This window comes from Perna viridis, chromosome 2 (assembly GCF_037379345.1).
Source record: "Perna viridis isolate PV_CMFRI_1.1 ecotype Kerala chromosome 2, ASM3737934v1, whole genome shotgun sequence".
NCBI lineage: Eukaryota > Metazoa > Mollusca > Bivalvia > Mytilida > Mytilidae > Perna > Perna viridis.
In genome coordinates this window covers 28,523,648-28,546,835 of record NC_142446.1, presented here as the reverse complement: position 1 = coordinate 28,546,835, position 23,188 = coordinate 28,523,648, and the positions used below count along the sequence as shown (strand labels likewise).

Sequence of the window (23,188 nt, the reverse complement as noted above, 5' to 3'; positions counted from 1 at the left end):
CGTCCAAAAGTTCATATATATGATATACGCGTACGTGTATGGAACATAAACTTCTAAAAAGTATGTAAAAAGGTCCTATTTAACCTTGGACCCCAAGTTTTTCCTCCAGCAAAATGTGAAGAAATATGGACCATATTCAACACACAATCTTAATAAAATGCAATTTGAATAATCTAACTGTACCTCCTGGACTGCTTTATGAGCATTTTTCCGTTGAAAAAAATATTTAACGACTAGAAAATCGATTTCAGAACCGCTTTTGAAAGCCCAAAACCCAAATCTCATATTATTTGTATATATACAGACTACTCCTACAATGTAAGAGGATGGAATTCCGTTCCTCCATACCCCAACTAAGTCAGAAAATAGCTTGTTAGACTACCTCTACCACTACTGGAGTGATATAAACCATCCGTTTGGGCCTAAAAATTATGTTTCCAGGCACCCGACCGACCCTCCTTTAGACCCCCCTACCCAAAAGTTTTTATTTGTGATTTTGAAAATAAAATAATTAAAACTTTCAGGAAAAAAGAAAATAAAGTCAAAGATTTGTTCCCTTCTATCCTAGATGGAAAAACAATGAGATATACTGGTTGTTTATATTTAGAATCGATTGTAAACGTTCATGCCGTGAGTGTGCTCTTAGCAATGGATAATCCCTTTTGGGATTCGGGACTTGAGATATGCTTTGTTCTGACCACCCACATTCACGGGTATGACTATGACCGGGGACCGTGTTAACGCTTTGATGCTTTACACCGTCCGTGAGAGATCATATAGGTTACACCAATTCAACCAATGAGCATTTGGAATGTACGCAAAAATAGTCCTACGCAGAAATTACCTCTGTTCCTCATAGTGCTGTGAAAAAAGTTCTCATCTTATTTTAAAAATTTAAACAGTTTCTGAAAGGAAAAACATTTCTGTACATTTTATAGGTGCATTTTGCTTCTTGTGATGTGAAGCCTAATCTCCATAATGATTTCTAAATATACCCCTATCTTGTGAAAACACTGGGATTTCCCATGCTATTTATAGACCCTTCACTTCACGGTGACCAGTACTGCACTGCAAGTCCGCTAACCCCACATGCCACTCTGAGGATTGTGAGCTGACATATGTAGAATCATGCTGATATATAGTCCTCTGCAGGTTAAAGTTAAGGTAAAGTCCAGAGAAGTCATTGAATATTGTGAAATTATCATAGAAGCCTATGGGAAGTGGATTTAGTGGTTTCTAGTCTATATGATGCAAAGGCCGTTAAGAAACCCCTCAGTCCGACATGTATTACAAATACCACATACGAGGGCAAACCGGATCTAACAGTATTGAGTATATATTTTAGCACAAAAACGACACAGGAACAGTCAGTTGATGGTCAGCGTCACTCATATCGTGCAGTTGATTGGCTAACACTATGTTATGAGATTTTTGGGGATTTAAGTGGTTTATATCCAAAAAGACTTCCAAATTATTTGCTAGCAGCAACGAGGTCCTAGCTTTATAATGCACGAAATGAAGGGTGTGACGGATATACGGAAAGTACTACATTTTTCAACTTTAATATTATAGTGTTATTTAACAACAAAAATGGCCAAAAAAAAAACCCCCCAAAAAACAAAAGAAAAGAAAAACAACACACACACACACACGCACATACCAAAACGGCAAGAAGTCCAACATGGATCAAAGGATTTTGGCTAAAAACCACTAATTCCACTTTCCATAGGCTTCTATGCTAATTTCACAATATTCAATGGCTTCTCTGGACTTTACCTTAACTTTAACCTGCAGAGGACTATATATCAGCATGATTCTACATATGTCAGCTCACAATCCTCAGAATGGCATGTGGGGTTAGCAGACTTGCAGTGCAGTACTGGTCATCGGAAGTGAAGGGTCTATAAATAGCATGGGAAATCCCAGTGTTTTCACAAGATAGGGGTATATTTAAAAATCATTATGGAGATTAGGCTTCACATCACAAGAAGCAAAATGCACCTATAAAATGTACAGAAATGTTTTTCCTTTCAGAAACTGTTTAAATTTTTTTAAATAAGATGAGAACTTTTTTCACAGCACTATGAGGAACAGGGGTAATTTCTGCGTAGGACTATTTTTGCCTACGTTCCAAATGCTCATTGGTTGAATTGGTGGTCTGTAACCTTTTCACGAAAAGTTGACCACAGGTAGATTTGATCATGGGAACACTTTGTCAGAATTTGGCTAAACCTAATGTTTTTGAAGATATGTGCAAACAAATGCCGTCTGAACCATGTGTTTTAATTGTGGTAATGGCAGCAATGTTTTATTTCACGGTTCAAAATATTTGTGGTCATTTTGTGCTGGATACCATAAGGAACAATCAAACCAACTTTCATTGAATTCTGTCTAAATTTTTTTAATGTTAACAAAGGTGATGTTGGACACCATGTGATGACAAAGGCTCACATGGCCTATGAACAGGTTATCTAAAACAAGAAATGCATTTTTCCTTTCAAGGCCAATAACTCTTACAAGGAGTCCTCCTACAACTCAGACCCAATTCAGATTTTTGTGGGTCCTATTCATTAGGACAAATTATTTGTACCTAATATGGTTTTCAAGATATAAGCTAATTATTGCCAAAAAAAAATCCTCCTCCAGAGTTGTAACTTCAACACAATGGAGACATTTATAGAACTTGACAAGTCAAAGATGGAAAGTCTTCTTTATTTTTCTATAGCTCTCAGAATTCTTATGATAGACCTTGAAATAAGTGGCATACCCCTATGAAATCACCAAACCTTGTCCGAAAGAAGAGCAAGTATTGTGACTAGCAATTCATCATACAGTTTGACAAAACTATTAAGGTTGATCATGCATAATTTTTTTTTGTCTATAGATTTTCTTCATAAATGATGTGGATGAACATACTTTAGAATTTTATTTTAAAAACAGAAGTCACCAAACATGACTTTGAGATAGACTTTATATAGATTATCTTGTGAATTTTCCTTATTCTTAATACAAAAACTTGACGCTCTCCAGAGCATGTATCTATAATCTGGTCAAAAATAGTCTTTTCAGCCCTCTAAAGCAATAACTCAAAATAGGACTCAATACTGTACTGTCATAAGAACTATTTAATCAACAGAGAACATTTTAGTTTCCACTTTGTTTTCAAGTTATAAAATAAACCTCTCATAGTCACTTTGGACAGGCAAGCTAATAACAGAAAAAAAAATGTATGAAACATGCTTCACCAATAACATATGTGATTAGGGTTACATAGGCCAAGAGAACCAAACATAATTCCAGCAGTAGCGGACTGACATTTAAAAAAAAATTCAGTGTAGGTCCATCTTCACATGCTGACTGATTTTGCATCTTGCATGATTTTAGCTACACTGAAACATTTCGGATTTATATGCAAATAAACAGTTGCCATGTTTTTCACCAGATCAAAAACCCCACACATGGACTGTTAACAATATCCTAAGGAACATTCATATACTTATGATTAGATGAAATGCAATGGTTTGTGATGAAAGGATTTTCAAAGAACTGGCAAAAATTACATTTAAAGGGCAGTAACTCCTACATCAGACAACAGAATTTTATGAAAATTTAGGCATAGGTCCAACTCATCATGTTGATCAATTTGACCCAGTCAGATTTAAGTTAAATCCATTTTTTTTAATATATTTACAAAAATATTTAATTTGACCCCTACGGCCAATTTTTAGTAACAGCTGCCACATTTTTGCTGAATCAAAAATCCCCAGTTTGTAATGGTTATCAAAAAGAACATTCCAGCCAAGTTTGGTTGCAATCCAAGGAGAAATTGAAAATGTCAAATTCAGAAAAAAAAAATCTGACATCTGTCAACTGATGGTTCTGAAAATTTTGACATATGTCCAGCCCATCACTCTGAACAAATTTACTCCCTGCCAGGCTTAAGCTAAACCCAACTGTTTTAAGTGATTTGCAAAATGCTGCAATTTGATCCCTATGGTCTACTTGCAGTAACATATGCCATGTTTTTACCAGATCAAAAATCCAGCCACAAGGATAGTTACAGAAACACTTAGGAACATTCAACCAAAGTTTGGTTACAATCTGTCCAGTAGTTTCAGAGGAAAATATGTCCGAATGGCAGTAGCTCAAATTAAGGCAAGGTGAGCTAAAAACTTGTATATACATTTTCTTTTTTTCAAATTTGTACAAAGAATAGTTCTGTGATATTCTTCAATACTATTACAAAGCATTATTGGTCACTGGAAGTTTTTTTTGGTTTGATTGCACCAAAACTCAAAACTTTCCATTAAATTTAACATTTTCCATCAAATTTTCTCCCCTTGAAATAATGTAAGTTATGTAACAATATGTAGATTAATAAAAAAAAAAAACCTTTTAAAATAATTTAAAAATAGAGTTTATTTATTATAAAAAGGATATATAAAGCTATCTGAGAGTACATACTTCTATATGAGTTTGCAAGTTGACTGAGGAAGATGCTCAGTGTAATAGGTTTGATCTACCTTAAATCTATGGTGACAGTCCTGACCTAAATAAAACAAACAATTAGTCGTTTTGACTGTTTTATATGACTTGTAGTATATAACATAACAGCTGAATAAAAATGGTTAGATTACAAACATAAGGTACTAACTGACTTGATATATAAAGACACCATAGATGTTTCACTTGTATTTGTTGATTAAATTTAATTCTCTTCATATTTGATACTCTCTCCCCAGCTAACAAACCACTTGTATAGGGTATTTAATATCCCATAAACTTTTAACTATTACCTGTAAACAAAAAACCCTAAAAAACAGTGGAGCCATGTCAGTAACCTGAATTGACTTCATTTACAAATCTTCATTTACAATACAGTTTTCTCCATTCTAATGCAATTGCTCAATATGACAATTCAAAATCTTTATGATAATATCTGTACATGCATGAGAAACTTGAACAAGTCAGTCATGTATTACATTGAAATTTACCAGGTTTTCAACTTTACAACCAATATTACATTAGAATGCAAGTTTCAAGTCAAAGGATAATATCTGTTCTAAAAAGCAGCTGGCAGGATAAGATATCTATACCTTTGAAGATTAAGAGCAGGGAAAAACAGAACACTAAAAAAATGAATGACAGAGTATAGGTAAGAATAAGTAAAAGGAATATTACAAATAAGTATCAACTGGTCAGGAAAGTATGGACATGAGTTTGATCACTCAAGAACCTAAGAAACAATAACAAAATGGAGATGCTTGCAATAATTAATGTTGCATAAAAAAAACACAGTAAATATTATGCAATGAATCAAAAAGCATGCAAACTTTAACACATAAAACATATAATGAAAGTGTATGATCTTCTAGAGCATCCATAAGACTCAGCAAGATTTTGAAAGACAAAATATAGCAGTAATATCATTAAATTAAGAAGACATTACATAAAACACGTCTATTAAATATTTGATATATCATGGGTTAACTCTTAGAAACAATTTAAATAGCACTCCAGCTGAGAATCATGCAAAATGCAATACATGGTTGGAAAGCTTACATATTTTTATTTTTGATATTTTGTTTAAATTGCACAAGTAAACAAAAAATTACATGTGGCTCATCCTTGTTCATAAGAGATAAAAATTATACAGAATGCACTGTAGAATTCAAAATTAAGGGGGGATAACTCTGTAGATGACATTAAAATACAAGAGAAACTGTTGGATTTTCAATTATTGTGAATTATCTCCTAAGAGCAGACAGATTGGAATGAATAATTATACATTTCATCATATAGACCTATAAGGCAATACAATAACAAAAAAAAATAAAAATAAAAAAAGTGCAGCCTTTTTTGTGGTGTATCACGTATTACAGAATTTGCATGCTTCTTACAAAGACTGCTACTTAATTAGTAATATAGCATTACAGTAAACTGTAATAAGTTCATTTAAAGTATAGGTATCACTAAAAATTACTTATTTAAATTAAAATTGTCTAACACACTAATGACTGGAAAAAAATGTAATGGTTTCTTAGTAACCAAATAAAAATATCATAAATGTCAAATTTAATATTCAGTACAGAAACAATTCAGAGAAATGTGATTGTCTGAAATTCTGACACAAGATAGCCATGCACAGGAATGAACAAGCCATTGTTGGTTTTTTGCACACTGACAGTTCAGCCTTTGTAAAAGCTGTACAAGCTCAAGTAAGAAAATGAATCATTCTGAACTATTCTGTTAAATCTGAAGCATTAAAGAATGTGTAACTTTAACTTCACAAATTAGTCTCTTGTTAGGCTTTTAAATCTTTTGTCAAAGTTTTGTGCACCAACTTAACTTTTGACTTGAACTAGTATAATAAGTAAGTTTTTGACAAAAAAAAACTTGAATTAGTAGAGAAACTGCTGAGCATTACATTACTGTGACTTTTCTACAATATTAAGTAAAAAATATATAAATCAGTAAGTTAATCATATAAAATGATACAAATATCCCAGTACATAACAGGCTTAAAAGTTCTATACACAGTAACTGTAACATTTAAAAATTATTACAATCATAAACACTCTGAGCAATTCACAAAATAAAAGAAAAATTGAATACAATCATATCCAAAAGACTAAAATTATCTAAAAATGATCAATAAGTAGAAACAGTAAAAGTTAGCATAAAATTTTATCATGATCAACCAGTATTGACAATTGCAATTATAACAGAAGCAATAGCACCTTTTAGTTAAGTAAGGAAGACTAATAGAACAATTACAAAGGACTCATTTCATCTTGTAAGTGACAGGGGATGGAGCTCAGATGATGTCTGTTTGTCCGGGGTGAATGTTTTCGAGGAGAGTTTCTACATGGAGAACTTGGAGAACGCAATCTTTTGACAGGTTTAATCGGAGACCTTGACTTTTTTATTACCTCCCTAGGGGTCATTCCAGCTGCAGTACGTAATACAACCATTTCAGTTAAGGGAGTAGACAGTGGAAGTTTAATGTCAGGAACCTTGGACTGACAGCTTGGAGTAGATTTCCGATCATCAGACTGTTTACCAATAACTGCTTGATTTTCTTTGTTTATCTGAACATTTGAATTCGTTTTTCTTGCACACCCTGTTGTTTCAATATCCATACCTTCTTCTTCAGAGACTTTTTCAAGGAGTGATGATTCGTTCAGTTTACAGTGGTCAGCCGTGTAGTATATACTGGGTTTTCTTTGTAGCTTAGATTTACTAGGTGCTGCTGATGCTACATCTTCTGTAGGCTTTAACAATTGTGTTGATATTGGTAGTTTTGCTTGTCCCTTTCCTACATTCTGCTTCACTGAAACTAAATCCTTCATTTTAGCAGCTTCTTCATCGTTTTGAGCAAAGATTGTGGGTATTCTAATTGGAGAGACACCTCTTTTTCTTGATGTAGAATTGGGAAACCTGTGAGGGTCACGATGCCTCTCAGATATATCATTGAACTGTTTTGCAGTGTTAGCTACTCGTCCTCTTTGCTGGGACTCCAGTTCCATTACACTTTCATGTTTTGGTATTTGTACATCAGCATGTTTGATTTTAGGAGCAGGTGGACCCATAACTACCACATCTTCTGATGAAGAAGATTTTGATGCCAGATAACCAGCTCTAGACAACAATTTGTGAGTGTCCATTGAAATCTGCAAGTTAGGGGTAATATTAGGAAGAGGCTTTTTTGATGATTCACATAAGCTTTGAGATCTACTCACACTAGCAAGCAGAGGTTTTTTCAAATCATATGTAGAGTTTGATCTCTTAGTTTGAATGTTCGCTTTGCTTTCTTCTAATGTACAAGCTGAAGTTTCTTTGCCTAGGTTTGCACTTGAAAAATCAACCATAGAGTCCTTACCACTGTCAGTAGAGAAAGTCTTGGTAAGTGATTTTTTGTCACTTTCTTCATGGCCAACTTCTTGGCCGTACAGTAAACCGTCAGAACTAGTACTTAAAGGCAATTTATGTTCCTTATCATCAGTGCTTATTTCTATATTTGTGGTTTTGTCACTATCAAAGGTCAATATGTTATCAGATTCCATATTTACATCATTTGATTCTACCACAGCAGAACTAAATTCTGTGTTGGTTTCTATTTTAAGAACAGGTAATTCAGGAGTAGTGCTTCTATCTTCTCCTTTATAACCTACATTATCAACAACATGAGAAATTTCTTTAGCATTCTGAAATTGAGGCAAGTTGGGAATAAGTAAAGGCACTGGTTCCCCAATCTCAGATTTGTCCAATCCAAAACTTCTGCGCAATTTTTGGACATTTTCTTTTTCTCCATGCAACAGCCCAGTTTTCACACTATTAGGCTGACCACGTCTTAATCTAATTTTTTGAGCATCTAAAGACATAGACCTGGATAATGAGCTTGCATTAGAATCATTAGCGTACATAATGGCTGTATCAGACAAGCAGTGCCTTGGCAGATCATCTCTTGTTACTTGAGAAGTATCATTCTGAGATATATCAAGGTCCTCGTCCACTATAAAGCCCTCATTCAATGAGTTACGATCATCACAGACAGATATAACTGACTGTTCAGTAGGAAGAATTGATGTGTTAGAGTTATTTAAGATTATGGGCAGAGGTGATCCTTGCTCGTTCTGTTCATCTGAATCCTCAGACGTCAGTGGTGATCCACTAGATAAACGAAGTCCAACTTGCCGAGTCTGTTCAGACTGGGAGAGCTCATACTCAGCCTGCAATGAGAAAAATAACTGTTTCCATTATGTGGTATGACAACAAGCTAATAAAGTTGACAATTAAAAAAAAACAAAAACAATCATCAAGAAGAAGACAGTATAAACCTGAAATAGTGTGAAACTTGGCAAGCGAGAGCATAAGGTATATTTGTACTTCTAAAAAAAATCTGTGAGAAACAGCAAGTAAGATGAAGGAGTGACAAAAATAAATTGAGTACCTTATCTCCTTTACCACCACTAAGCCTCCTAAATAAACCTTTGCCTGGTGGCTTGCCTCTCTTGGCAGCACTTTGTGTAGATATATTAGATCCTGAAGCATTCCTGTAACAATGGAGTTATGGTTAGTAGCTGCCATGTAAGACACTACTGCAAAAAGCAGATATTGATACCATTATTACCAGAAAGTAATGACAATTACCTAATAAGTTTTAGTAATATACAATATGATAATTAAGTGTCAGTCTCTGTAAGAATCAGGCAGTGGGTGAAACATGGTATGAAAAAAAACCCATTATTTTGATAGTGTAATTTGACTATTTGCACCATCATAAATAAAAGATAATATTCTCCATATCATTTTGGCTAATTGAGTTTTAATATCATTGAAATGCACTGAAAATGAACATTTAAAAGGCAGCTAACTCTGTCAAAAACCTCATTTTTCTAACATTCTATTGAAAAATTTCTGAGCAAAGCCAGTGATGCAGAGATCAAATAATGGTCTTTTCAAATAGAGAAAGTATCCTTGAGTGATATTACATTGTAAGATTGGTGGGGTTTTGACATGCATTTTTCTGATTTTCCCATTTTGCCCGATTCTTACAAACACGTAGATTTGAATGTATATTAAATCAGGACTCACCAAATAATACACAGGAGAAAGATCAAAGTAAAAGAATTTTAAATAGCCACTTACCCCCCCTACCAAAGTCAACACTTTTAGCACCATTTGGTTTCTATTTTTTTTTTATATATATATATAGAATTATAGGACCACAATCTCCAACAGTTGAAACCTAGCTTCCTAAAGTGAAAAGAAACCCTGTTTTGGAAATTTCAAACAGGTTTATATAATCATTTTTTATAACAAAGTATTAATTGAATTTTGAGTTATTTTATATGTTAAAAAATGGGCAAGCAAAATTATTTTAAACTACACCCCAACGAAGGGAGAGGAGACATACATGAATTTACATGATATCCAAGACTAACTCTTAGTAGGGCAAGTTTATCTATTTTTTTTACCTTATTTCCTCAATAAAAAAACAAAACAAAACACAACAATTCCAATCTCCAATGATAATACATTATTTTATGTTGTTGCATAATGTGTCTAAAAACAATACTAATAACGACATAATAGCATCATACCAAATTTCAAAATAATTCAACTTAATCAAAAGAAAGTTCTTACATCAGTATACAGTAAAACTCACATAAAGAACTCATTACTTAACAGCAAGTGTATCCCCATCAGTGGTGAGCCATGATTAATATGAAAGAATATCAAAATATATGATTAAGCAATAAAATATGTTTAACTGCTATAAAAAGTAAATGCTTACTTTCACTGATTTGTTACCATAGTGATTCAGATTATACCATTACCATATAAGTTTCTTGTATATCATGTGACTAAATAATAATTATAAAATATATATGATCTATCAGCCTACTTACTTTTTACTTTTCCTCATACTTCCAGGACTAAAGAGATTCAAACGTTTTCTAGAACCTTTCCCATTAGTACATGGAGTAGCACTAAATGCAACTTGTCCTCTATTACTGAAAGCTATGTTGGGTGTGTCCAAACTTCCTTTCTTTATATCTGCAGAAAATATAATATAAGAACTTGATCAAGGCACTAACTTAATAATAAAATAAATATTCTATAAAAATGTTTAAAAAAATTGTTATAACCTTTACATATTATCACTATATTCTTCTCACTTACACAGTAAAAAAAACACACAAAAAATAATAAACCAACTACATACTAGACAAAGTAATGCAAAGGAAGCATGTGATTTAAAAAAAAACTCTTAGTAGGGCTGTATAGGAGATTCTTATATTGCCATCACACATATAGTATACTAGTATTGTCCTTTATCAGATATTGGTCATGTGAAGTTGTACGAAGAAATACAACGTAAGGGATATCCATACACTGTTCTAGGAATTTTTAGGTTTCCAAGGGAAAACTCCAAATGAAAATTAACTTGCCCACAATTAAAGTTTGCTTTCTACATTTAAAAAATCCTTCCAGAAATTCAAATTTTCTACTTACCATAAGGAAAGTGGAACATAATATATAACTTTCCTACACAAAAATTATATTTGCCCCTGGGTGCCGGGAAAGTGGAATCCTAGAACACTGCCATATAACAAGAAATGCACCCCAATGTAATACTGATATTACTTAGTCCAACTACCTTTGATTTAGAAATGTTTGACAAAAATCTATTTTGCACACCTCTACTTGTGTACATGCTATTCAAACTAGTAGCAATAGTTTTTCTGAAATTCTAAACCCTACAAAATATCAAAGCTGTGGCTGCATGTTGCAGAGAAATTTAAAAACAACAAAAGAAGAAGGGGCATTAAAAGCTCTAATAAGCTTGAAATAACCTAATTAAAACTTCATGGAGCACAGCATAAACCAGCATATTGAACCCATAACAGATTTGGCCAATATTGACACAAAATTCAAGCTTGATGCAGCTCTGAATTTTGATGGTTATTAAATGTTTGACACAGGATAAGATTTTAACCAGAATGAGAGTGGTCAAATAACTTAAAATACTTGCAATAAAATATCAAACAGTTGGATGGACAATGTGATTTCAATAGATCCCTAAATTTTGTTTCTGAAAGGTATGATAAATAAAAATCTAAATCTCTAAAGGAAATGTCACAAAACAATCACACTTCCTTTTTTTTCGTTTGATAAATTAATTGCTTTATCATACTGAATATATAAAAACACTCCTTAAAGTTTCTTAAAAAATGTGATTGAAGTTTATTTATTTCAAAATCAACAATGACCCATGCTGTACAGATTTTAATTAGCCATGTGGTCAGAAGACTGTGTAATGTCATTGGTGCTCAACTTTTAGATTGAGTGGTTGAAAAATGTAGGGCTACAGCTATTTTTTCATGACTTCCATTACTGAGAGTGAAAATAGGGAAAGTTATGGTTTGTCAGGGGATCTTTACATTCAGTGGTATCAATTTAAACCACTTTGAGAAGAAAGTGGTTAACTTGGTAAGAAAAATTATTCTGAAAACTAGAAGCTTCCACTTCTGTTTGAACATTTATTATCTATTGAAATATTTTATAATGTGTCTGTCATGTAGAATGGAAACAATTTTAATAATATATAATATACATTAACATTATAACTTTATGGCTTTATAACTGTTCAGATCTTGATCTACAATAAAAATATTGATTTTCACCATTTTTTACTGCAAACTACCCAGTATCAGATGTAACTCCTCCTTAAGTGTCGAAATCACAGGGAGTTAATACTTATGCCAAAAAAAGTCCCTACAACAAATACGGTTATATAGGATTTGTGTAAGTTTGACCTGATCCTATTTTTCACCAGTTTTATGAAAGGTTCATGGTATAAATCATTTTTGTTAAAAATTTATATTCTTTATCAACCGAACAGAAAAAAGAAGTCCAAACCAGCTTTTTCTTGCATGAACATCATTATTTTCTTCAGAACTATATTTTTACGTAATTTTTTTTTAGATGTTTTTCAAACTGTAAATGACCACTGGTACAATACTGTATCAATAGTTACGGAGTCTCATAAAAACAAATTAAAATAAAGTGTAACAGAACTGAAAAAAATCTGAAAATCAGAACATTGTTGGAAGTTTCCTAAATCATAAGGAACTAAAAACAATTGTCAGGCTGTAGGATGGCGTTAAAAACCATGACCTTATGCTAAAATTGTAAGGGTAGGTAACTCTGTTTAGATGCACAATGGTCTCATTAACCACTTCCTGTCAAATGACCACCCCCTATGTAGTACCAAAACACACTGAACCTAGACCTATGCATTTCAAATGCATTATTTGTGTGTATTCTGATTAAAAGTAGTCAAATTAAAGCTGAAAAAGTGTACTTTAAAATCATATTTGTAATTTACTACAAGTGTATGAATATTGTTTACATGTGCGAGTAATTTGCCTCCTTGCTGTCAGTTAGCAGAAAAGATAAAAATGTGGATTTTCATTATCATTTATTCAAGTTAATTTTGCGAAGAATTTCTAAAACATCATTTTATTAGTATAATGATTTTGAAAGCCTTATTTTCGAAGTTTCACAATGGTTTGCAAGTTAAAGATGTCATTTGTCCCGGGAACTCACAGTGAAACTTTGAAAATTACTTTTTTAACATGTAAAGTAGTGGAAAGGTTAGGAGTGGTTAATGAGACCAATGTTTAACAAAGTGTCTGATTCCGCATTATTAACAGTTTATGTCTGGAGTACTGTCATCTACATATTCTTTCTAATTACCCATGTTTTTGAGTGCTGTGGCAGGTGTAAATGGTGTATTTCCAAGTGCAGAGCCTTGTAAATTCTGTAAAATAGCTTTCCTGTAAGTAGAAATGATACTTCCAATAACACCCATTTTTTAATGGGTCACATAACAACTAATCTAATGAATTTTAAGTCCTTCTAAACTTGAACTACTGATATTGAAAATTTCAATACACTAAAATATCAGTCCTTTCCTTCAAAATTCTCAACCACTATCCCGAATAATACAGGACTGTATAGAATTCAACTAGCTAGAATCAAGATAAGTACACAGCAAATTCACAAGCCCAAATCAATTCTTACCAGCCCCTGGCTTAGGGCTAGTGGCTAAAGGTGAGCACTGAAATATGAATTTATTTACTACTGTAAAGATACTTACATTCACTGGTATAAATGTTATTGTGTGTAAATCTTTTTGGAATTCATAAATTTTATTAAAACATCTAAATTGTCAATGAAAATCATAGATTTTATTGAAAATTTGAGTTTTTGATTAGACCCAACCAAGAATACTAAACAAATTGATACTACACTGTATTGAAGTCTGTACACATGACAGTTGCTATGGATATGCATGTCTATTTCATTTAATGCTTTTATCCAATTCGCTTTTGATCTAAGTCAAAATTGAAGCTATAAATTGTATGCAGACAATTTTTTCACATAAAAATTGAATGTAAATATAAAGACAGTAACATAGGTCTGAAAAAAAGTGTTGAAATAATTTCCTACATTTCATCTTAACAATTATAACAGAAATTCCTCCACCCTAATTTTCTGTACCAAGTGGCATGCAATTTCATTGACACTAAAATATTAGACAACACAACTATACAAATGATCATTACTTAAAGATAAATAATAGCTTACTTCAATTTTAATTTACGCAATTAAGTCCAAGTGTACATAATGTACCATCAGCTTGAAGCCCTTATCCATTTTATTAATTCTAAATCTATGAAATTTTATGTTGGAAAACAGACAATGACAGTGAATTGACTTGAAATGAAAACAATATACATAAGGCTTAGAATCAGGTTAAAAGTTTTTTTTAAGATACATGCCAAATTCATAACTCATAAACTTCTAGTCAATATACTGTAATTCTAATCATTTTTAATTTTTATATGATGTGTTTATTACATTTCTTCAATACTTGTGCCCCCAATAGTAAGGTTACAATAAACAGATAGTTCATGCAAAGGTAGGAAAGAAGGTGGAGTCAAAGTGTTAGTGACCAAATATCATCAATAAATATGCATATTAGTTGCTTGAATAGTAAGATTGCATTATTAAAAGTAAAATGCAGACACTTTAAATTACACAAAATTAGTTCAACATTATTTAATAAAATGTTCTAACTTTTTAGTAGTAGAGAATGCTACAACTTCTCCAGATGCCTTCCTCTTCCTCATGACAACGGGTGTGGCTGCTAAAGGGTCTATAGGTGGATGTTCTCGATGAACTGTACTCTTGTTCAACTTAGTACTTAGATGACTAGAATCACTGATGTTGCTGGCCTGACTAATGTTGCTAACATTTCCTGTTTTACCATCTGTACTTCTTCTCCATTTGGTAATGCTCTGGGCTATTGAACTAACAATTCCTAACAGAAATACAATTGTAAATTAAAAACTTGCTTGTTTATGTCTAAGCTGTAATATATATATATGTAAAAGGTCATCCAGATTGTAATAATTATAATCATAAGATTCTTCATGCTTATAGCCATTTTTGATTGGTAGAGAATGTTCATATCTGTATGAACTTTGCCAGATCGTTCATACATGCAAGAATGCCAGTCAACTTGAAACCAATATGGTGCCTGTGTAGTTCAAAAGAGTGTGGAAATGGCCTAAACAGCATAATATAGCCGTAAGAATAGTTAATTTCATCCACATTGATTTAATTGGTACAGTTTGTGCACAGGGAGTAATTTACAGCTTGGAGAAAGAAACTTAAAAATGCTGAAAACCTAACTACATGTAAATTCGCCCCAAAATTAAATTGTCTCACAACTAGATTTTATAAATACATTTACCCGTTCAACACATTTAAAAAAAAAAGTTCCAAACATCGGGATAGGATTATAAGGATTAAACAGCTATTTTTGGTTGTTCATGCATGCATGAACGGATCTCTCCATTCCCAAACATTACATGAACAGCCTTTGGCCGTTCATTGAGTTTGGGAGCTTCAAGATACGTTCATAACTGCATAAACGACCGAAAATAGCTGTTTAATCCTCTAGTGAATATAATTTGTAAAAATTATTATAGTGTTGTCTCTGCAAAGTGTAAATGTACATGTACAAATGTATATGCCACAAATCAAAAGGAATCTTTTATCATTAGCTTTTACTTTAAGTACAAGTTAAACAGAATGTAATTTATTGACATTCCCTCCTGATACATACATGTATCTGTTGATAATTTGATAAGTGAAAAAAAAAATACCTGTCAACCATTTTCAAGTTTCGTTTAACACTAAATAGGGCCGCTAGAGTCTGATATGTTCACCTGCTAAAAAGTCTTTTTTAGCCTTTCAAAGGTAATAACTAAAAAGTAGCTATTAAACTATTAAACTTGAACTATAGCATGCTTTTGTAATACGCGTAAGTAGAAAAAGATACAGATATGGTAAAATGCAACAAACGCACCATTGTGTAACCTTTATAAAATAGTTTTAAAAACAGCAAAATTTGGCCTTTCAACATGTTCAAGGGAATAAACCCTTTAAGTTGTTGTAAATTGGACAAGATGAATACTTCGTAACAGCTCTTCAAGCTGAAGTTAGGTTATATTCCTGTATCTCTTATAGTTTTGGAGGTACAGTGTATCAGTTGATGTTGGTAACAACAAGCAAATGTCCTAAAAATATCCTTGACAACCATGTCTTATGTTCATTTAGCAAAATTAATGCTATTTGTAAAGGTACAGAGATTGGAATTAAAAATTTAAGAATGGGGAATTCTTAATGATCTTCAGAACTTCATTGGGCCATTCTTTAACATTCTTCGTAAAAATTTCTAATTTTATTGGGACATTTTTTGCAGGAATGTGATAAAAAGCACAAGCCCCCTCTAATTCCTATCACTGAAGGTATTACCCAAAAGATGATAGTTACCTAATTAAGTTACGATACACAAAGCAGATCCATAAAAAAAAGTTCTTTACATTCCACACAGACAAACAAAGAAGGATGTAAAGTGATCTTTGACCTTTGTTTAAAGTGGATTGAGAGAGGATGATGACAAATCTTCAAAATATCATGACCCCTAAACTTAAAGACTTATCATGCATAGCCACAACAAAGACTCAAATACAAAAGACAGTCCTGATGTCATGCAATGTCAGACAATTTCAAACCTTTCCTTGGCAAAGAAAATGTTTTATTTCCCTTGCCTGTAAACGATCCACTTCTTTTTCTTTTTTTATCCTTTTCTTTCTTTCTGTTGTCCCTAGACTCTTCCAACTGATCACTACTAGCATCCAATTCATCATCAGTTCCAAAAAACTCAGTCATTAACAATGTACGTTCATGCAGACTATCAGATATATAACCAATTTCATCAGCATGGCGAATTAGCACTTCAATCACAGATGTTTGAAATTGCAGCAATTTCTCCTCTGTTGAATTCATTTTTTCACTTTTACTGTTAAGATACAACAGATTAGGTGCTAAAACAACAGAAAGGTTTGCAGCATCCATTTTGTTTTTATCAGAATTTTCAGCAATCTGTTTTAGCAATGTCATTACATATTTAATTGTACTTAGGTGTTCACCAGGGAGAAGGAGACAAAGTAATAGCACAGCCTGCTTAGCCTCCTCCTTTTCTGGTAACTGTATACATCGTATAAAAGCATCGTGATACACACTAGTAAATAATGGTTCAGGTAGACACTTAAAGAACTGCTTGATAAGGGCTGTTACATCAACAATATTGGCATTTCCCAAATCTTCTCCTTTCTCTATTTTCTCCTGCAATAACAAAAAAAATGTCAATATTAGAAAACACATACATGTAATTTCTAGATCAAACCAAAAGTTGATAAAACTGGTGATGTATACAATGATGTATAAGTCAATTAAAGAATCAAATACCCTTCAACTCCACATATAGGCAATGTTTCAATTAAAAAGGAGTTTCTAGTAGAACAGAAAGCTAGACTACATGTAATACATGAAGGTATCTTTAGTTGGAAGAACACAATACCCTTTTTAAGTTCAGATCAAAATATCATGACTGTAATAAATCACGCAACCTGTTACAAATGTACTTAGTTTACAAAATTTCAGTTCTAAATAACTGATAACCAAGCCAACATTAATTCACTTTTTTCTGATTTATCATTTATGAGTTACATGTATGTTCAAGTTCACTACAGAATAAAAATATTTTTAAGACTTTACTGACATCTACTGTTGTTTAAATTGTCTTAAATATTTGACTTGATCATTCATTTAGCCAAATGGCTTCTCCCTAAACATTGAATCATTAAATTACGGTGAGATTTTAATTCTCGGTCCCAATATTTACATTGTCAAAAGTGCCATGCTTACAGTGATTGGGTTGCTAGGAGCTGTTGTTTACATTTAAATGGTTTGTCCAAAAACCGAAGAACCCAGAGTGCATTTCGGCGTTAGTTCCGATATCTCAGATTTATACCATGCAAACAACGTACAATACAGAGAAGTTTATCAAGCAGACGATTGTCACTGGAGTTTGACAGGAACTTACGAACTTTGTTTGTAAACAAATCGTCCAGTTGAAACCAACATGACAGACATTAGTATGGGATTTTCCCGTAAGGATTTGTTACACACGATTTAAGCTAATAAGCAACTCGTTGGTACTAACACGTCATGCATATAACTATCTTCAGATTAAATAAAAGAGAGACAACTCTAGCGGTAAGTCCTGACAGTTTAAAAAGTAGAGATTCAATTAGAAAATGTGATGTATGTGACATCGAGCATAGAAGTGTTTAATTTAATTTGTCATTAAGACTTACTTTCAATTCTTTTATTCTGCTGACAGCCCCTGACTTTCTAAACAATCCCTCTTGGTCAATATTCCTCTTAATAATGTCTGCTCCATCCACCAAAAACCTTGAATGCAAAGATAAAGCCTCAACTAAAACATCTTAACTTTATAATTACATGTATTGTAAATGTATAAAAAAAACTATAAAAAGTTCCAACTAGTAAATTATGTAAATACACCTTTTCAAATTTATCATTATTTTTTACTTTAGTACATGTACTAGTGTAACTGATAAAGTACTCCTTGCACCATAAAATTCCAAAATTAGAAGCCCTGTTTGTCACAGGAGCCCCCGCATCATTTGTCTAATTATCACCCAGTTTCGTAATATTCCACAAATATCAAGACCTTGCAAACCAACATTATGTGCAGAAACATCCTGCAAAAAATATTTTACATGTAGTTCAAAAACTACAGGAGATAGCAGGACAAGCAATATATCCTTGTTTCTGATGAAAGTGACTATGTCTAACTATCTCCAATTTCCGTAATATTTCAAGAAAATCAAAATCCTTTGACCCTGCACACCTTCATCATGTGTAGATATATCCTGCAAAATATTTTTGATGTAGTTCAAAAACTGTATGAGGAGATAGCTGGACAAGCCATGATTATGTGTAATCTGGACGGATTGACAGACAAATGGACGGACAGGGGTAAATTAATGTGCCCCCCCCCCCCGACTGTTTGTTGCAGGGACATAACAAGACAAGACCTAATTTACACTGTTAGGAGATAGATTTATTCAGGTCAACAGGACCTATCTAACTCATAGCAGTGTAAATTAGGTCTTTTTTGTGATATATTTACAATGGAGTATAAAGACAATTATTGTAGTGAATACTTTTTAGGTATCCACCGTAACTTCACTCCGTAGCATTTTACCTTTTCAAGGTGTTGGTTCATTATACATGTACATGTATGATGTACACCATTAAATTCAAAAGATAATTTTAAAAACAATGCAACTGTTAAGATGTAGGTTGCAGTCTCTTTGAGAATTAGAATGAAATTATTCCAGGACTTTCTAATTTTATGCACCATATTTTTTTTTCGAACTATAAGTCAATTTTTTTTTTAAAGCAGGTTGCCAGCCTCCATTTATTGTTCAATTTGACTTACATAAGAAAAATTTAATCTACAATGCATTCCATTAGACTATGGTGTCTTCATCAGGTTTTACAGATACATAGAATTGTTCATTTAAGACAGATCTACTTCAATGAAATTAATTATTTAAGGTCCAACATTTGTTTGTACTAAGACCTCTGAACTTTCAAACCTACTATTTTTCCAACCTGAGCTTGGCCTTTATGTTGCGAAATGATTTTATTACAATATACATTAATTAAAAATCGCAATCACATGTCATTGGAAAACAAAATTCATTTTGTGTCAAACTGTTGATCGAAGATAATTGATCTGTGCCGCTATCCAGTTATGAATGAATATGACAATGTTATACAAAATCATTCCTCAGGGCTTTATCCTCATGCACAACTTCAAAACCATTAAAATATATAAACAAATTCTAGAAGACATGTCTACAAAATTATTTACCGGTAAAACATGAACAGATGGAGCATTCCAAAGTTATTGGCACTTTATTAAAAATATAAACAAACTTGATGATACCATTTAAAGTTACTTTGCTGGAATAATACATGTACTCTATGTAAAATGCTCCACTTGGATCTCCACGGACACCTATGGTTATACCAACAACTTTTATTTGATGGATGTCTTGGCTATCCTCTACTTATCTGCCAAATTCAACTTATACATGTGTTTTTTCATTGATTTTGGGCCAAAATTGACCATTTGACTTATACTCCACATCAACTCACAGGTAAAAAATAAGGTATAAATTGACGCTTCTAATGTCTAGTCTAGTAATATCTACTGAATTTCCAGGAAAATTTTGAAATAAGTTATGCTTTTAAAGCTATTTCTATACCACTGCAGTCTGTTACTTACCTTGGAACATAACCACATTTTGGTACATGAACACAGGCAACTTGACCAAGGACATTTTCAAATATCCCATTACCATCAACATTTTCCTAAAATAGATTAAATAACATAAATACAGTAAAAATAGAAGTAATGGTATTATGTCTATGGTTTATTCTTGGGGTACTTATTTTTTAGTTTTTTTCAACCATGAAATCACAAATTTAAAGAAAAATTATAACTCTTGACTAAATTAATTATTAGAAAGACTAAAAATGTTAATCTTGGCATCATACCAGTACACGTGTCATGTACATGTTTGTAGAAGAAGCCATATCAATTTCAGTTGCAAAGAGTGGAAAAATACCTGAGATTCACATGATATGGTCCACCCATTTACACAGTTTAAATCATCTAGTTTTGTGTATAGGTGACTACTGTCCTTCTATTGACCAGCATGTCAATGTGAGTAGAGTTTATCTTTAATGCAAAGGAAACATCTCAAAACATCCAGACTTATACTCAACATAAGATCAGTCAAACTACCAATAACTGAAAATCGTCTTGGTAACATCACGGCTGATTTGACACCATAAACAATGTGATATGGATTTAAAAATGTCATCAGATTTGAACAATTCACATTTTACACAGAAGCTGTCTTGTGATATGAATGAGCAAGTTATTTAACATATTTTAAATATTGGTAGGTGTCAATAAAACTGTAGACCAATTTTTATTTCAAATTTGAACAATATGTAATGTAATATGGAGTAGGCATTGCCTAAATCAGTGAGCACCACAAGCTTTACCATATGTGTAGGCCTACCATTTTTTGCGAGACTCGTAAAAAAGTAAAGACATTCCTTTGGCACAAAGGGGTGAGGGTCGGATGAGAATTTTTGTTTCGCAAGAGCAATATTTTTCTATTTCAGCAGCAAGCGAATCAATATTTTCATTTGAATCTGTCTTGTAAAATAACAGGGAAATGTTTTTTGTCAATGAATGAATAAAAAGATTTTTTCTAAAGTCCAAGCCCCATCCCCCCTTTTCTCCTTGCTTTCAAAATGGTTGACAACTTTGTAGCACTTCGCCATACTTTACAATTTTTAACCCTTAAGAGCATCTCTAGCAATATCCTTTTCAGTTTTAGATGGTCAGATATCTTTGTACAGATATCAGAAATATTACAGTTCTCCATGGATAGTGGGAATATTTTACACATATCATGTGATGTACATTTTTGTAAACAAAATTACAATGCAACTGACAGCTTTAAATTCCAAAAAGAAAACAATTGCCTCTCCCATCTTTGAAAAGCTATGGTTCGATTTGCATAATATAATCAGTTATATTTTTTTCAGCGGCTGGTTATGTTCATGACAACAGCAACAGTGGAGATACACGTACGTACATCCACATTTTTCCCGAACATTTTAAAGACACATCAATGCAGTGGGTCATTCTTTAAAATACTTCGTAAAAATTTCAGTTTAAATGGGGCATTTTCAGCAGGAATGTGATAAAAAGCACACAGCCTCCTCTATGCCCAATCACTGTTAATATCAGACGTTTGAAGCAAAGCCGCGGTTCTAAGCTAAATTATAACAAAATTGAATATTAGGGACGAATGTATAATTGGTCTGGATTAAAAAAAAATTATAAGGAATAACTAAGGGGGGTTTTAACGTCCTTGACTACTCTTAAGAGTCTCGCACGGACCGTCTATGAGGGATTACCAATACACAGTCATAATATATGATAACCTGTTGATTTTTTTGATATTGTTGCTTTTTCTGTTTTTTTCTTTTCGGTACTTTGATTCCGAGCTCTCGAAGATCTTGTTTGATCAGTGCTCTTAAATTGTCTACTTTCTCAATACAACTGATATGCTTCATGCTGCTAATTCATTCGAAACGATAAACAATGCCAAGGAAATCTACGTTTGACAAGCAGCCATTTTGTGTCTTTGAATCTAGTTCCCTTTGATTTGATTGGTCGAAATAATTGAAGCGAAGTTGTCTACCTTCTCGCGTTAATTTTATGGGAGATAACCAGATATCGAAAGTTATGTTACACCATATTTTGAAGAATTAATTGTGAAAAGTAGCAATGAAATTAGCCGTGCAAAATGGATCCTACTTATATATGCCTAGGCACACCTGGAGCTGGAATTTGTGACCTGAGAAAGTAATATGCACCAGATGGAATGTAATATGCGCCTGGAGAAGGTAAAATACATCCACAGGCACAGAGTTACTAATATGGCTTAACCAATGGGACTTGCGCCCACTATCTAGTATGCAGCTCCACTAGTATATAACCTATACAAGGGTGATCCCAATTTTTTTTCAAATATAATTGAATACATCACTATTACTGCTTAGCATTCACTTGACAAATGATGGATCAATTGAATTAACACGGGTATCACCATCAAGTACTTCTAATTAAATCAACACAATGATTTGAACTTTCAAACTCCATATTTCTACAATCGCTTGGACCGAAAATGAAACTACCTGTGTTTATTCATTAGATTTAATTGATTTCAATGATTATGTATAATTATAATTTTGCATATTAACCATAATTATTGAGAATGTTGTCTCGTAAAACAACATTTTAAATGATGAAAGTTGAATTTATCATTCATACACAATATAAAGTCAATTCTTTGATCCAAGTGAGAGTGTAATATAAAGATAAAATAAGATCTGCAGGCGCATTTTACCTTCTCCAGGCATATATTACTTTCTCAGGCGCAAATTCTGGCTCAGGTTGTGTCCAGGTGTTTATCAGTAGGTCTGTTGCGAAATAAAATAATTTTAAGGATGTCTGTAACAGGCATGTAAAAATTAAGTATGTCGAAAGAGGCATTTTGTAAAATAAAAT

The 23,188-nt window shown here is 32.7% G+C and overlaps 1 protein-coding gene across 1 annotated transcript; it reads right to left on the bottom strand.

Moving 5' to 3' along the window:
• Positions 1-4,570: 4,570 nt before the first annotated feature.
• LOC148624350 (uncharacterized) lies at positions 4,571-22,271 on the bottom strand. Its single transcript, XM_088567133.1, has 9 exons — positions 22,060-22,271; positions 20,318-20,403; positions 18,309-18,405; positions 16,698-17,274; positions 14,656-14,899; positions 13,270-13,349; positions 10,416-10,563; positions 8,954-9,056; positions 4,571-8,732 (listed from the first exon to the last, which is right to left on the bottom strand). Exons 1-9 carry the CDS (start codon positions 22,189-22,191, stop codon positions 6,774-6,776), a joined length of 3,426 nt encoding a protein of 1,141 aa, XP_088423259.1. The 5' UTR covers positions 22,192-22,271; the 3' UTR covers positions 4,571-6,773.
• Positions 22,272-23,188: the final 917 nt, after the last annotated feature.